This window comes from Diadema antillarum, unplaced genomic scaffold, assembly GCF_040938485.1.
Source record: "Diadema antillarum isolate AM-2024a unplaced genomic scaffold, OU_Dant_1.0 scf00000063, whole genome shotgun sequence".
NCBI classification, from domain to species: domain Eukaryota; kingdom Metazoa; phylum Echinodermata; class Echinoidea; order Diadematoida; family Diadematidae; genus Diadema; species Diadema antillarum.
Window position 1 is genome coordinate 2,931,452 of NW_027270952.1, and position 16,704 is coordinate 2,948,155.

The 16,704-nt window shown below is 40.3% G+C and overlaps 1 protein-coding gene across 1 annotated transcript in view; it reads right to left on the reverse strand.

Annotated features, from left to right (window-relative positions):
- LOC139716265 (E3 ubiquitin-protein ligase MYCBP2-like) overlaps positions 1–16,704 on the reverse strand; it is a 74,230-nt gene that overhangs the window by 15,386 nt on the left and 42,140 nt on the right. Inside the window, exons 8-27 of the mRNA XM_071627833.1 lie at positions 16,379–16,556; positions 15,490–15,557; positions 14,737–14,890; positions 14,274–14,350; positions 12,900–13,107; positions 11,803–11,970; positions 10,898–11,056; positions 10,375–10,564; positions 9,612–9,859; positions 8,369–8,506; positions 7,872–7,953; positions 7,137–7,251; positions 6,513–6,732; positions 5,466–5,616; positions 3,657–3,958; positions 2,672–2,799; positions 1,727–1,818; positions 1,142–1,276; positions 710–793; positions 4–100 (exon numbers count right to left, since the gene is read on the reverse strand). Of these exons, the coding sequence (XP_071483934.1) occupies positions 4–100; positions 710–793; positions 1,142–1,276; positions 1,727–1,818; positions 2,672–2,799; positions 3,657–3,958; positions 5,466–5,616; positions 6,513–6,732; positions 7,137–7,251; positions 7,872–7,953; positions 8,369–8,506; positions 9,612–9,859; positions 10,375–10,564; positions 10,898–11,056; positions 11,803–11,970; positions 12,900–13,107; positions 14,274–14,350; positions 14,737–14,890; positions 15,490–15,557; positions 16,379–16,556 (2,994 nt within the window). The remainder of the gene's footprint in view (positions 1–3; positions 101–709; positions 794–1,141; positions 1,277–1,726; positions 1,819–2,671; positions 2,800–3,656; positions 3,959–5,465; positions 5,617–6,512; positions 6,733–7,136; positions 7,252–7,871; positions 7,954–8,368; positions 8,507–9,611; positions 9,860–10,374; positions 10,565–10,897; positions 11,057–11,802; positions 11,971–12,899; positions 13,108–14,273; positions 14,351–14,736; positions 14,891–15,489; positions 15,558–16,378; positions 16,557–16,704) is intronic.

Here is a 16,704-nt window from a genome sequence, read left to right on the forward strand (position 1 = left end):
CACCGGTGAGACGGAGCTACTAAAGGCTGAAGACAGTATGTGGACTGGGTCACCCTGGATCTTCTTCCCTCGGAAGTTGTTTGAATCTGGCTGAGGAAGTCTACAAAAAGATATCAGGAGAACCAAAATATTCATGAAGAAGCAGTTCTTAACACATTATGAAAGTCCTAGATTTGTCTTCAACAGGTTTTTATATTTTGCTATTGGGGGTTACAAGTTACAACACATAATTCAAAGGAATTCATTTTAACTGCATAATCAGTTACTCGGTGGAAATCATGACAGATAGTGTCACAAAATGAGAAGAATGAACAAACATAAAAACATTTTTGTCATCACAACACTACACCAGGGCTTTAAATGATGACATCATTCCAACAATTACATCATTTCTATTTGAGGCTTCAACTTTGAGAGCCTTCGTCTGCAAGGTAAAATATTGGATGCGATGAACGTACAAGCCAATGTGCTAGTTAACTCATCTGTCAAAGTATTGCCCCCCCCCCCCACCATCACACAAACACACACACTACACACACAACTTAGGATATGATATCTTACGACGCACATCCATCAATCAATGACACTACCCAAAAAAAAAAAAAAAATTGGAATAGAACAATGGGAAATCAAGTGCAGGAAGTGAAGAGAAGGGAGGTTCATTTATCACTACAAAATTGAAGTATTGACACTGTCCGTATGAACACACCTGTATAAAATCTGAGGTATTTGTCCTGCGTTGATGTCAGTACCATTGTTTGACTTCTTGGAGCTCATGAACTGGAAGGATACTCTGAGGAGACACAATAATGCAAGACAAAACTAATGCATGAGAAGAGAAATACTTGCCAGCTCAACATAAAATTTCCAGCAAAGTATTGTATGTTTCATGTACCTCATACAATTGAAAATTGTTACAGTTTATTAAAAAATGGCTAATCATAGTTACTGAGGAGTACAGCATTTCTTACACACTCAACCAAATGAAATCAGTGAATTCAGTCTTGTCAAAATTCACATAAATTTGCAAGACCATCAACAAACTCATGCATCAATGCCAAAGTTATTCAAAGCAGTAAATGAGCAATGCTTTTGTATTGTTCTAAGATGAGATAAAACAGCTGAAGAGGTTTAAACTTACTGGTCTTCTGAGGTGACCGTTCCTTGACCATTGGAGCCGCAATCACTGCTGGGACCATTGACCCTGGCCCAAGCCACGTACCAGTTTCCAGCCACTAGTGGGACTGGATCCTCAAACAGGATGGGGAACTTTTCCCTACAGAATCAGAGAGAGATAGATAGACAGGGCTAAGATAATGATACTTACTGGAACAATCAATCAATTCAACAAAGGAGACATTAACGTCCACAACTCTTGCCACTAGAGATGCCTGAACACCATCCATCCCTGAGGCTAAACATGCACTTTTAGACAACGTGCTGGTCAACAGTAATACTATATCTCTGCAGTGCCCTCAGAAAGACACTTAGATTTGATGAATTTTGGATATTTTTTGGGAAGCAACTTTGGATTTGTGTGTCAATCAATATCAGTTTCCCAGGCTGCTCATTTTACTTAATGACCACAATCAAAGTCATCATGTTTAGTGACATCTAAAACATTTGATAATGACATCGGCACCGTATGTGACTTGTGTTTTTGGGATACAAGTTGGAAACAATTGATGCCTTTTCGCAAGGGACAAAGGACTTCCATGGAACTCACCTTGCTCCACAGTCAAACGTGATGTCATCACTCTCCCCTAACAGCTCACCGTCCAACTCATATTCACCTCCTTTGGGCCCCAGATCGTACACCTTCATTCAAAAGGAAAACAAAAGTTCTCAAATAAGTAACTTATAGATCTTCAGTTTCTCAACAAACGGCTGGTCATTCTTTTATGCACACAATGTAGTTCCAAATCATATATATGCTTGTGTTTGTGTTTTGAATCTACCACGGGACTATTCAGTCTCCTCAAAGTATGACGATGTGTATGTCACCTTTCTCTAGACATACTCATAAAAGTGTAAATAGCATGTAGAAAGACACTATATCAACTTCAACTTCATTTGTGCCCACTTCCAATATACTAGTACTTAATGAAGATTTTAAATTCCCATATACAGATGATCTGGACAACTCAACACAGTAGCATCTACTAAACTTGATGTTACAATTGCTTTTATTAACATTTTCATCTATGCACATACTATTTATTTGTCAAATAAGCAAGGAGAATATCTTTTAAGAGGATTAACAACAGTATTTAGCAATGTTTCTAGTTTCAGAAATCTTAGCTGCATTGTTCTTCATACAACTTTAATCTCTGTTATTGCATGAAAAATGAAACAATGAAAAAATTTCAGCAGGAAAGAGAAGTCAGAGGCTTCAAAAAGTGACACTTTGCGAGTAACCAAATCAAACCATATGTTTTCTCCCCAGATAGAAGTTTAAAAGCAAACAATTTTTAGACACAGATTGCAAACTGGTGATATTTCTTCACAGGTATGTTAAGAGAGCATAATTCTCAAAAACTTGTGCATGCCAGAGTGTTTTTTCATCCATTTGAATATCACTATACAGCTCAGTCAAGAGGTTGTACAATTCGTTTTTAATTGAGCCACCATGATGCTAATACAGTTCTTCAAATTTTTCTGAGTCACATACCTTGATTTTGGCACTGTACTCCCCTCTCCCACCAAAGAGGCCAAAGCCACCCAGCAGGACATCTGTGTCGGGGCAAAACCGCACTGCTTCTACCGAATGACCGGAGTAGCCCCAACCTCCTCCGTAGCCTAGGTAAATGGATGACCATATGAAAATTATGAGTAAAACAGACACTAGAGCAAGATTCGGACCTTGGAAGAAAAATTCCTGCTCTCTGGTAAACTTGTCATATATATTTTCTTCTTCCTTCCTCTTTTTTTTTTTTTATTCTTCTTCATAACCATCTAGTGTCCATCACTTTATCCTGAAGCCTGTATTATGTTGATGTAAATGGTATACCAATCCAAAATATACTTCACAGCTTATAGAAACTACATTGTAGTCGTCTATAATTGGGCACTTATAATGTGGTTCTGCACTAACAACAGAAAGTATATGATTCCTCGATTTCTACTGCCTTTCCAATCACCTTGACAAAAAAAAAATCATGTTACACCTCAATGGGAAATGTAGCATTGCAAGAACCAATAAGTTGAGTGTCATGTCCATTACAATGGTCATATCAATTCAAAACAGCCCCTGATTGAGACTGCTCCCATACCCATTGAACCAAGTACTAGAAGCTGCTACTTTTAGGAGTGCACTTGTAGTATCTCCCTGATTATATAGTGTTAAAGTGGATATTTTCGCGTAACTAATTTTTCGCGCTTGGCCGGGTGAGAAGAGTTTCGCACGTTTTTAATTCCGCGGAATCAAGACATTACGCACAGGAACATTTGGCAAGCAAAAATATTCGTGTGCTCTTATTTTCACGCTAGTTTCTGGTTGCGTGAAATGCGCGAAAATTTCAACACTGCAAAAATTTCCACTTTTACAGGAGTGTGAAGAATATCATTAACTGCCTATGAGTACTGGATGTACCATGTAGTAGTTTATGGGACTTTATCAAATATCAGAGTGACTAGGGTTAACACAGATTCTCTACCTTCAAAGCGATTGACAATACTGAAGTCATCTTTGGTGTACACCTTGGCCACACTCTGGACCTGCGCCTCGGACTCGACGATGGTCAGCCCGGCCTCGCGGCTGGCGGTCAGTGAGTCCAGGCAGGCCAGCACATGGAGGGCGATGTGGGCCCCCTCCATGGGGACGTGTGGGGTGGAGGGCAGGGCTAGCTGGGGTGAGAGTATGGATGCAGCGGGTGGTGTGTTGGGGAGGATGGAGGGACAGGTAATACCGGTCTTCAGGATGTTGTAGCACTGGATCTGGTGCAGCAGTGGGTTGTAACTGAGAGAGGGATAGTGGAGAAGAGTTGATTAAGATATTACAGAATAAGATGTATGAGGAAACCAAAGTACTTAGCATTCAGATTAAATATTCAGATATCATGATGGGATTCATTTCAAAGTGAAATGTGCAGCTTTGTGTCTCTTGAGAAACATGGACAGCTACATTATTGTACCCATACAATCAGTTACTCCCTGAATACTTTAAATTCAGTTTGCACGCATCAGTTGTTCCTTTGTTGAGCCAATTTTGAGCAAATCTTTCTGATTGTCATGAACAATTGACACAATTGACAATGAAAAGGTTTGCATGAAATTTGAATATCCAAGTAACCCAGTCTACTGCAAACCACACTCAAATGCCATAAGATGGTATTGTACAGAGAGGTTCTGCTAGAGCCTATTTCATAAAAATGTTTTCAATCATAGCAACTTGTGCGAATCGTACTTAAAGTAAAAAAAAACAACAATAAATAAACTAGAGAAGCACTCTGAGAGCGCAGACCTCCGCCAAACAGCTCATTTCCACCACTAATCTTGTTCTTCTGTAGAGATCAGTGATTTCTACCCATGGATACATATGCATGCTGAAAATCGCCTGATTTCCCCAATTATAGAAACTTTTTGTTAAGATCAATACCAAAATTTAACCATCTGTTTCTTGTGTAATTCTCAACCTTTCCTGCAAGTTTCATCCAAACCCATTCCAATCTTTTTGAGTTATTTTGCACACGGACAAACAAACGATAACGAAAACATAACCTCCTCCCTCGGCAGAGGTAATAAACAATGAATTCCCAGCTGATTGGTTGTGTTCTGACTGGTAACGGGCTGACGGGCTGACGGGCTGATGGGCTGATGGTAACGGGCTGACGGGCTGATGGTAACGGGCTGACCCTATGTCAGAGAGAGGAGCTCAGCACCCTCCACCCCCCTAGCTGTCTGTCTTCTTGTTCTGTCTTCACCCTTTCCGCTATTCTTCTATCAACTCTTCTCTTCCACGATGTCTCTGCCTACTAGGCTAATAATAATTAACACCTAGGCCGATAAGACAACTAGAGGCGCCTGACCCCGGGAAAGGCCAAGACATCACCGGCGTCGGCGGGCGGGTCCTATACCTGCTTTGCCGACGGGAACGGCGTAACCCTGCATTTCTCTCGATGCAGGAGTAGGCAGATGACATCATTTCCGGAACCCTGTCCCCTTCCTTCCGATGTATATATATCATTGTAAATATAAAAATAAATGTAATTTGGTTTTTTGTAAATAATTTAAAGTATTTTAGGTTTCTATAATTAAATTTCAGGCATATCTGAATAATTATATTTTTTGGAGCAAATTGCCCACCCGGCAGAGAGCTCCACAATCCAAAACAACAACAACATGTGTTCTGACAGCCACAAAATTCATGGATGCAAATATTGCAGCATTCAATGTTGAAAATCTCTTTGTAAATGGGCATGTACGGGAGGCTCATTTGAGGTGTGGCATGGAGTTAAATGGATTACCTCCAGAGCACGTTGTAGAGCGGATCCAAGCAGATGCTGCACCCCCTGAGCTGGGACTGGTCCACACCTGTGAAGCTTGTGCAGGCGCCATCTTTGCGATTCAGCATCAGACACTTGACTGACGTAATTGTCTCGTCATTGGGAAGAATGCCTGACAACAACAAAAACATAACATCTCAATTGTAAAACATGTCACGATAATACCTAGAGACACATGAAACCCATGGCTATGAAACACTTCACATTTATTCTTTTAATTACCCAAATGAACACAATGACAAAGAAGATGAAACCAAGAAAGTAGAATACATTAAGGATTGACAAGAAATATATTTGGAGTGACATCTTTACATAATCTTTTCAAAACCATGTATTATCAAAGCAAATAAAATGCAGTCTTGTAACATTTCTGTGTAAAAGAAAGTCCTTATGCAGCAAACAGTAGTCTCCATTTCACGATGACTGCTATAATGTACATGCGAATGTCGAAAGGAGTACGGCTAATCAGTTTTTAGGGATGGACAAAAGACACAACTACACAATCTCTGTCTGTGCATGAGTGTCTGCAGAAAATGGGTAATCATAAATAGATATTCGGTTTGTTTGCTTTTGATCCCATGTTTGATCCGCGTTATGATGGACCTTGTGAAAAAGTTTAAAGCCAGCCTGGGAATTGTACCCATGTCACTCATTGCTTACTAGGCAGTGGCATTACCAAATGAGCTGAAGCCAGTTCATGGAGAGGACACAATGAAGTTTTTTCTTTCTTTCTTTCTTTCTTCCCCGAAAGCAAAATACATCTATTTATGATATCTAAAATGCTGGACAACACAAAATAAAGAGGGTTTGAAATACCTGTGCATGATCACTAGCATAGATGAGATTCAACCATCTTTGAAAACTCAGTACCAATTACATTTCTAGCAACATCTGCAATGACATATCCATTACATAAGTCTCATGTGACCTTCAGATGACATGGAAGTGGGCAATGCATGCTTTGAATGGTAATGACCATAATTTAGAAGTTATGGAAACTTTTGGTACCTATTTCTTCTTGACTGGCGAAGACGAGAGAGTCAGCCAGCATCTTGGGGCTGATAAGGGCCTCGTCCACCTTGATGAAGGTGTGGTCGCCCGATGCCCCTACCCAGGTGGCCCGCTTGCTGTGCCGTGCCCCTAGGGAAGGAATGGGGGCTGGGACTGTGTGGGACATGGCACCAGCAGCATTGTTCTCCTCCTGCACCGGCCGACAGAGCTGTCCTTTCTGAAATGGAATAGGGATAGGGGATTAGGAATGGGGGAAGTAGACATTGGTTTACATACAAACAAGACCTACAATAGTAAGCAAACAAATCTTACATATGCTGAGAAACTAGAAATTGGCATGTTTTGATGACAGATTGTAATAATTCAAATTAAGGACATGTGGTACTACACTTATTTTGCATACACTAGACTACACATAGTGGATATTACTATCATGACTACCATCATCACAGCTGTAACCAAGACAACCATCACCATCATCATTACTAAACATCACAAAGAGCATCACAATTGCCACACTAAACTAACAGCATTATTATGAAAGTAACCATCACTTCAATGCTGCACAAAACTCCATCACCACAACAAACATACCAACCATCACCCTCATCTTATGTCTACCTGAAAGCTGCCACAGGTGAAGACGGTACCACCCTCCGATAGCAGGACAGTGTGATTGCTGCCGGCAGCCACTTGGGTGATCTTCTCGTCCACTCCAACCTTGACCGGAGTGGCCCTGGATGACCGAGAGAGTTTGAAATAAACATGAAGAGATTTTGGAGTTGAGATTCACATTTTAATATATACCCATTAAAAAAAAAAAACCTTCTGTCACACCTGTTATTGTGTAGTCCATCCCTACAGGACTTTACTACTCCATACCAGTATGCTTGTGGCTGGAAGACTGCTCACAGAAATTAACGTACTGCGTACTACAAGCATAACAAGGTTTCCAGAGGGGAAAACTTTCATACAAGAAACAGAGAGAGAAGGGGAGACAAAAAAAAAAAAAAACACGCACACTGAAGGTGACTTAACATCCACAAACAGATTAATTAACTGTCCTCCAATGCAAGAAATAACACACAAGAAAAATGAAAACAAAAAAGTTGAAACACTCTGAGATAATTTTCCCTACATGAGCACTACTCCAACTTTACCTTGAAAGCAATGTTATTACCATTCTACCAGTCCCCACCACAAAGCACATAAAGATAAACTTTTGCCCTTGAGCCAGCAATTTCTGAGGCTTCTACTTAAAGCAAATCTATATCCCCCCCCCAAAAAAAAAAAATAATAATAATAATAAAATGTTGTATCATGGCTCCATAGAAAGAAAAGAAATCTTCAGCTAACCTGTTTGCCGAGTCCCTTTGTCCAAGCTGGCCATGGTTACCAAGACCGAAGGTATACGCCTCTCCATTCTCCAGCAGAACCACTGTCAAACGAAAGAAAAAACAATCAGTAGCGAATTCATGATGATTCTACTGCAGCTGCTTTTTCCACTCATTTCAGTATCATCCTTTTGACATCATATTGCCATATTCCACTTCAGTCCTTTTATGTTGAACAGCCTTTCCCTATTGCTTGAAAAAAAACAACAACCTTGGAATGTCATTCTCACAGACAATGTAAAATCACAGCTGATACAATTTTTTTTTATGTCAAAGAAGGATTTCAAACAATGAAAAGAGTATTTTCCGACTTATTCTCTTCACTCTTCATCACATACAACACAGTCTAAATCACTACCCATGGTCATGAAGTTATGACTGTCGACAGATTTTAATATCCCATAATGAGCTCAACGTAAGCTCTCCCCCTCCCCCCCCCCCCCCCCCCCCCTTACTCACCTGAATGGTGGAGTCCACATGTTACTTGCTTGACTGGTGACTGGCCCGTTCCAATTGTGACCTGTCCAGGGGGGTGGATGACATGCTTCCCAAAGTCCCTCTCTGGCTCCTTGTCATCCCCACTGTTGCTTCCTTCGTCTTGCAGAAACAAAACAAAGCAAACGGACAGAAAATGGAAAAATCATCTGCGAAGCAGAAGACCCCGATCTCCTTTTGTCTTTTGGAAGCTTCACTGCCATATTCATTCTCAAAGGACAAAATCTTTTTAATTTCAAAACATACGCCACATCTTCTTTTCTTACCCAAATTCCAAATACATAAAGTAATATATATTCTGCAATCTACATGCCTTCTAGTACAAAAAGCTGTCCTTCGACTTAAGTCCTTACTGAATTAAACAACTTGAGCACTCTGATAAGTCAAAATGATTGACAGCATATATTTTGTGTTTGTTTTCAACAACATAAGACATAAACTGATGACAAGGACCATTTCTGTGTGTGTGTGAGAGACTAACCAAAACTAATATAATCTAGTCATTTTCCTCCTCCATTGATGACAATGTTAGGCATATACATATAATAGTACCTCAAGAATTTTTGACATCAGAAATGGAATGCAGTAAGAGGGTTAATTGCAGTCAGTGTAAAAAATGCCCCCCTCAAAAATACACACAAAAAAAAGGAGAAAAAAAATACAGATCAGATAAACTAGCTCTGGACATTCTGACAACCAAATCAGAAGCCAAAACTTGTGATCTTTCTCCACGATAAAAAGTTAGAATGTACAGGTTGAACGAATTCAGTCAGCAAGAACTTTGCTGCCAAATCAGAGAGACCCATTCTTGCTCTGTGGAAGCATGCCAAAATGGGATACAATACAGCTTTGGGGGAATCCCCTGCAGAATACAGGGGAATTCCCCCTAGATCAGCTCATACTGTTATACCCATATTTGGAGTCAAGCTGAGATGACACGGGAATGTGCCACAAAATGTGGCGTTGTCACTCAGCTGACTCAACTTCCCATCTGTTGTTTAAGTTCCAGGTAAAGATTACATTTCAACATGTTCTTTCAAACCACAGGGACCAAATTCTGGACCAGAACACACAAAACTCTCACTCAAAATATTTCTCAACCATCTATGGTGTCACTAGTATATCTTCCAACTTTCTGTCTTAGAGCTAGGAAGTCACTGATCATTGCAAGACAATCTTTCCATCCCACTTTCATTCACTCTCATACCTTTCGCCTTCTCCTTCCCGAGCACCCAGTCCAGCTGGCGGTGGTGCACCTTCCGTCGGATGAAGGCATCCCTCAGGTGACCCAGCCAGTCATTGGGGGCGCCGTTGCCCATCATGACGATGTTGCCCCCTCGGCGGCCGTTGTTACCCTGTACATTGTTTGCACCCGCCCCTCCACCCTCGCCACTGCAGGCGGCACATATACCACACTTGCGACAGCCAGCATCTCCAGAGCCACACCCACATATCCTGAAGGAACAGGTAACAGATAACAGAAAAGATGATTTGATAATGATACACTAGCCAACACCTTCAAAACAAGGAATATATAGATATGAGAACAGGAATTCACATGACACTATGTGTTTCAACATCCATCAGCAATGACGAGCATCTTTGGGATTGCAAGACAAACACACAAAAAAAGAAATATAGACTCCTAATACTTTATGCACTCATTCAAATCAAGGTGGTTGTTAAAAAGGAAGTCAATCTACTATCACATACATTGTATAACCAAACTTTCATGAATACTCTGCATATACAATGTTACTCTTGTTGGTGTTATCACAAATCACTCTATGAGTGGCTTTTATGTCTTCACTAAAAACAGCCACTGACATATCTGTTAAAAGAGAGAGTGCTACAAGCCTGTCTCACAGGACACTCCATATGCACCAAGAGTTTAACAAACATGGGGGGCAATTCTGATGTAGGAGGTCACGTGAGCACACCTCCAGACCATCAAGAGCCCTGCAACTCACATGCCAGGTCTCCTTCCTGGGCGCTGACTCCTGATACAGCTAGCCCCATACCCAGTGCACTCTCCACAAGAGGTGCACATCATGCACTGATCCGTCACCCATTCATGCTGGCATGGCTCCTCTTCTTTCTCCACCTCCTCCTCCTCAACATCTTCCTCTGTTGCTATGGCAGCTCCTTCAGCCATGGCCCCTGTATGTTTTATTACAACAAAAGATAATATATATAAATATATATATCATAGATCAAGTCTCTTTGGTGAAACAAGCAAAGTAATGTAACCAACTTTGTTTATACAAAGCAGCCAGCATCTTATGAAAAAAAAAGTTGAAGATTTGCTAACAACTTGATACATGTTAATGCCAAAAAAAGATTTGTCAATTTGATACATGAATATGTGATCAAAATTTGCACAATAAATTGATAAACAGCCACAGGAAAAGTTTCTAAATGGGATTGAGATATGGGTATGCTGATATGAAACACACTCAATATGGATTCATTGAGAGACACCTATTAACGTACCGTCCTTGGCTGGTTGTCCAGGCAGAGCCCCCCTGCCACACTGGCCCTTGTTGCTGATGCCAAACGTGTAGAGCTGGCCGCTGGTGGTCAGGGCACACACGTGAGCCTTGCCCAGGGCCACCTCCTTGATGGGTACACCCTTCAAATCTGTGACCAGACCTATTCCACCGACAAATATAAAACAGACTGGTTACCCTGAGAAGCCTACAGTTTGCAGACCCCGAGGGGAATCATTTCATGCAGGAGAGAAAGCTGTGATGAGTGAAATTTGTTGAGCCCAATTCAACATGTGAAAGAGAGACAAGTCATAGAAAACTTGGGAGAAATCAGATCAAAATTAAGATAATTATGGCTTCTTGAATGTCATGGAGAAATCCAGCATGTCATTCTATGGCACTTTGACATTCTATGGTTTTGATAAAATATGCTTTAAGACAAAAGTTCAGAAAATTTCAGAAAAGGAACTGATATACTTTGTATCACAAAGCCAACAATACATTTTAAGAGAATATCTTTTTAATCAGGGACAAATTCTGTAAGAGGAGATCCTTAGCTTTAAAATCATAAACATAACTTTAACATCAGGATTGGAATTTCATAACCTATCCAAGTGCATGATGGAAAGTCAAGACGGTCCTATTTTACATTACTAATCATGTCAGAAGTTTGCGATGCCTTTCACTATTAATTTATACCTACTTACTATGGTAATGAACATAACAAAATAAACTTAGTACAACATTCTCTTTCGAACCTTTTTCCAGTATTTCAGTCTGCATGTTTTTATAATCGCAATGATATCAAGATTACAAAATCTCAGTAACTTTACTGAAGTGTTCCAAACAGTTAGAGGACACGGACTTCCCCTTAATGAAGACACTATAATGTCATGTCCATACACATACCCGTTGAAGCTTCCGTGTTCTGGACGTCCTTGCCAAAGAGGTAGAGCTCCCCTTCCCGAGTGACTACAGCAGTGCTGCCGTTGTTGCAGGCAGAGTGGACGGCGTATTTGCCGTCCAGCCGGAGCATCTTGACCGGCTTGCTGGGTTTCATCTGTCTCCGTCCCTTCACTGGGGGCAGCAAACACATCGTGGTAATATTGGAAGTGACAATATGATACCAAGTTTGGCATATGCATCATAGATATGCCACTGCCACTCCTACAAATATGACTCATTTCAGTGCAGGTCAATCTGCTACAAAAGACAGTCTCAAAACATGTATGTATGATCATTACATATGCATGTATCTATATCTGTACATATCTTTGTTTATTGTATTCATATTGTCATACTCGCATGCTCATGCAAATGCATACATTGCCTATTCCTGCATTCATGTAAATATGTTTGTTGTTAATAAATTCAACTCAACTCAACAATTAGATTTGTATTTTTGAGAATTGTGTACATGTGCGACAATATCATAAATATTATGTGGGCGCCTTGTAGCATAGTGTATAAAACTTTTAGACTTTCAATTATAGAGTCCCAAGTTCAAATCCTGTCAAGTGTCTTCATTCTTGGACAATATGTCTTTACCCACCATGTCCCCCTCGAGCATTATGTATAAATGGTACCTAGCAAGGCTAGGGTAATAATAATGGCAGGGCCCTCTGGTAGAACAGTGGCAACACTGAAGAGGATACCCTTGATAAAGGAGATGATAGGAAGCATTTTGGAGACAAATCAGCCAATCAGGGGGGCATTTCATGAAGGAACTTGTCGGATAAAATTCTGACAAGTCAATTATATCCGACAAGTTTTGAGAAATTCTTTAGTCTGATTGGCTGACTGAACTTGTCGGATATAATTGCTTGTCGGACATTTTATCCGACAAGTTCCTTCATGAAATCAGATGCAAGGATATCAGTAGCTTGTAACAGTTTGTCAGAAAAATATCTGACCAAAACGCTTCATGAAATGCCCCCCATATTATTATCGTTATTATCATCATCCCACTGGGAGGGGGAAAAAAGAAAGATAAAGAAATTCCTCACCTTGATCACCATCCTCCCCTTTGCGGGCGGTACCTGCAAAGTATGTGCACCCTTCGTCTGTTAGCATGACCACATGGTGGCCGTCGTGCCCGATGCTGCACTGGACGATGCTGGGGGAGCGAGAGATGGGCAGCTCTGACCATCGACTCACGCCCTGGCTGACCAGCTGCTTGATACCCAGACTCTGGGACTTCCCCATGAAGTATATCTGTCAGCATGATTGGAAGAAGGGAGAACAAGGTACATTCCTGGTTATAGTGTCATTCGGCAATATTCACTTCCATTCAACAAAATTTTGAAAACATCAAGTTCAGATTCAAGGCTGGCTCCTTTGTTTTCACAAGGTACATGACATTGCTGATTGAATAATGCAACGTAACTTATGGGTATTTACACCAAAGAGCATACTTACGTATAAACAAAATTATAATAGTGAAGAAAATCAAGAGGGAGATACATTTCATTTTGAATCAGAAGGATCAAGTCTGTGAAAAAAAAAGGTGATAAGGAAGGTGGACATTATTTTTTTTTAATATTTCATGCTGAAGTGCTTATGATTCTGATGAGGACCAATTCAAAGATCTGTTGATTTTAGCACAGGTTAGTGATGGCCAATACTACAATATTTCCTGGCTAATTAATTTGTTTCACACACTAAACCTCACTAATTTTCACTTTCTCAAATATTTGGGCATGGACAGAACTTATGCACTGAGTGGGACATGCAAAAAGGTATTACTCAATCATGTGCCAAAAGCAGGTTTAAAGAAAAATTTTCTTTGGAGAAAACTTAAAAATGGTGAATTTTTGTGTACATATGAAATAGAGACCTGCTATACACCTTGATCTCAAAGAGCTGCCAAAAATCACCTCACTCTTAGTGTTCGCAGTTCATAACTTCTCTTTTTTAGTCTGGTCTCCCACATTTTCACTGATATACTTCTTTGATTTTTCTGTTTTCATACAAAGCAACAATATCACTAGGGAATTATTCTTTAAATTAGCAAAACATACTGCTTCTGACAAAATATCTTGACTTCCTAAGTTCTAACTTCATCTCGTCTCCTTACTCCTCGCCTTCGTGCCATTTCTATTATCAGTGTGGAATTCACACAGAGTCCTGAATTATGATACAAAATGCTACTCTGGAGTCGGCTCACTGAATGGCCACAGAAACTTACTACATTAGGTAACACTCATGTATGTATGTTTCATGTATGTGCATAAGTTGATTGTATGCTTCATGCACTTCATGAGCGCATTACTGACACTAATACAGAAGTGCATTCATTCACACTGAAACCATCACAGAACCCTCTGAAATGCACACCAGTTCCATGTGATTGGGGTGAAGGAAATCGGAGGGATGATCACCTTTCCTGAGTTGCTCCTGAGAATTGAAAACTCTTTGCCTGCTCCAACCATCGTCACCTCCTCATTCACACCTGGATCTGAGAGAAGTGACACAGTCCAATTCACATGTGAAAACTTAGCTTACGCGGTTAGGAATACAGCCTGAATCAAAGCACAGTACACTTAGGTACAAAGCCTTTACAAAAATTATTTTGCCAAGTATACGATATATAACAGTGAACCTAAGTGGTAAAGTCACCAATCAGATAAGGATAAAGCAATAGTGTAACCAGCATGCTACATCATTCAATAACACATTTCACACAGTTAAAGCATTACAAAGAATATATTACATTGTCTCAGGTGCTTCTAGTACATCCACATTATTTTGTAGGTTCACTTATTTGAATACTTCACTTTAACTACACTGTACATCTACATAGGATTGTGTTTGATGGGAAGAACACAACAATGCCCAACTGACCTATCTCTTCTGGGTCCTTGGAGTCCTTGTCCCCACCAGGCATTGGGTCACCGTACGCCAACAGGCACTTCCTGGCTAGCTTGGCCTGCAGCTCCCCACCGACGCCCACTGAGAAAGCACTCAGGGAGCCAAGGGTCTGTACAACAAACGTATCCTGCAATGTGCGACAGAACAGCACATCTCCAGTGAGACTGGATTACAGACATAGAGCCTATGAAAAGGAAGCCCTCTCATTTGTGCATTTCCAGCCCTTTTGGCACCATATCAATGTTGTTTGTAAACACTTTGACACTGGTATTGACAAACTCAAACTTGATAGTGGTGTTAAGTGGCCAGATAAAAGCCAACTTTGGTTTGTGATCAAGCCTGTGATAGTATCCTCCAACTATAAAATCAAATCCTGTGTACAGATTTACATGAGATTTGTAGCAGAATGTACATCATCATTTCCAACTCATCCTACTGACTGGACTGTTGGAAACCAATGCAATAGGGACTGAATGGTTGAAATCTACTGAACACGCAAAACAAAATCAAAGTTTCAGAGAAGGAAAACATGTTCTTCTTCCATCACTGCATTCATTATTCAGAAACATAGTGTCCCACAACAATTTCAACAGATTCCTCTGCGGCAGGGTTCACTGTGCAACTCAAAAAATACAGTCATTTTTTTTCCTCTCATTAGAACAATACACGTTTTCAACAGCAGCCACTGGAAGCACAAGCCATTGAGAGTAAGATCAATAGACTCACATCAGTCACTGAAGATAAGACTCCTAGACTGACTCCATCACTGAAGAATAGTCCAGAATCGGAGCAGGCTAGAAAACATAAAACAATCAAACCAAAAAACATGTAAACCAAAAACCTTGTAAGTAGAATTAATACTTAAATACTAATTACTTAATCAATATATGACATGGTACATGAGGGATATATTGATTAAAGTTTATGCATTCATCAATCAAAGTTTATTGTAACATTCCTTACGTAGACCTTGCACTGAAAAGGTGACTTATAGAGTGAAACAAACCACCATATGCCATTGATTCCAGCTTATTTTACATGCTCCTATTTCATCCATTGTATTACTGGCACTCATTAAGAAGACACATGATATTCAGGCCACAATGTTAAAGCGTTTGGCTTACTGACATTTACATGTATGACAAAATAAGCAATCTCTCCTTTGTATTGAAATCTTCAATTACTTCATTTAACCCCATGGAAATGGTATTTGGCGATATGCCAAAGGAAATACACACGGAGACATATGCAACAAAGTCATGAGAGCGTTGAAACAAGGTACAACTGAACATAAACACAAACACACATATCCACAAACAAACAAACACACACCTACGCATACAAACAACACAAACACAAACACACGCACATACACCAACACCAACACCCACATACATGCAAACACACAAACAAACACAAACAGAATGAGAGAAAGATAGCGGAGTGGCATAAGAGACAAAGAGAGAGTTACTTACAAGACAGAGACAACAAACAGACACAAAGACAGACAAATATATGGAATAAAGAGAGTGAGACATAAAACTATACAGAGAATGAACGGTAAATGAACAGACTGACAGACAAAGAAGACAAACTAGAAAGAGAGACAATCTACCAAGTGGTGGCAAGGCAAGCTGTCCCTCCTCCTTCAGGTCTGTGGAACTGATCTTGACCAAGAGATTCCTAGCAGCCTGGGTGCCTTCCTGGCACTTGAAGAGGAGCTGGTTCCTGCTGAATCCCAACCAGCCCTTCTCCCCAGAGTACACGGTGGGGTTGGAGGCATAGATGTGACCCTGCAACCATGGCAACCAACAGCCACTATATTATGTGAGCTCAGAATATTTGTTAGCGACATCCCTTAACTCTTTGCTTTTGTCAAAAATAACAAAAATAACCCCCTTTCTAAACTTGAGCAGGATAAAGTCATTGTATTTCTTCAAC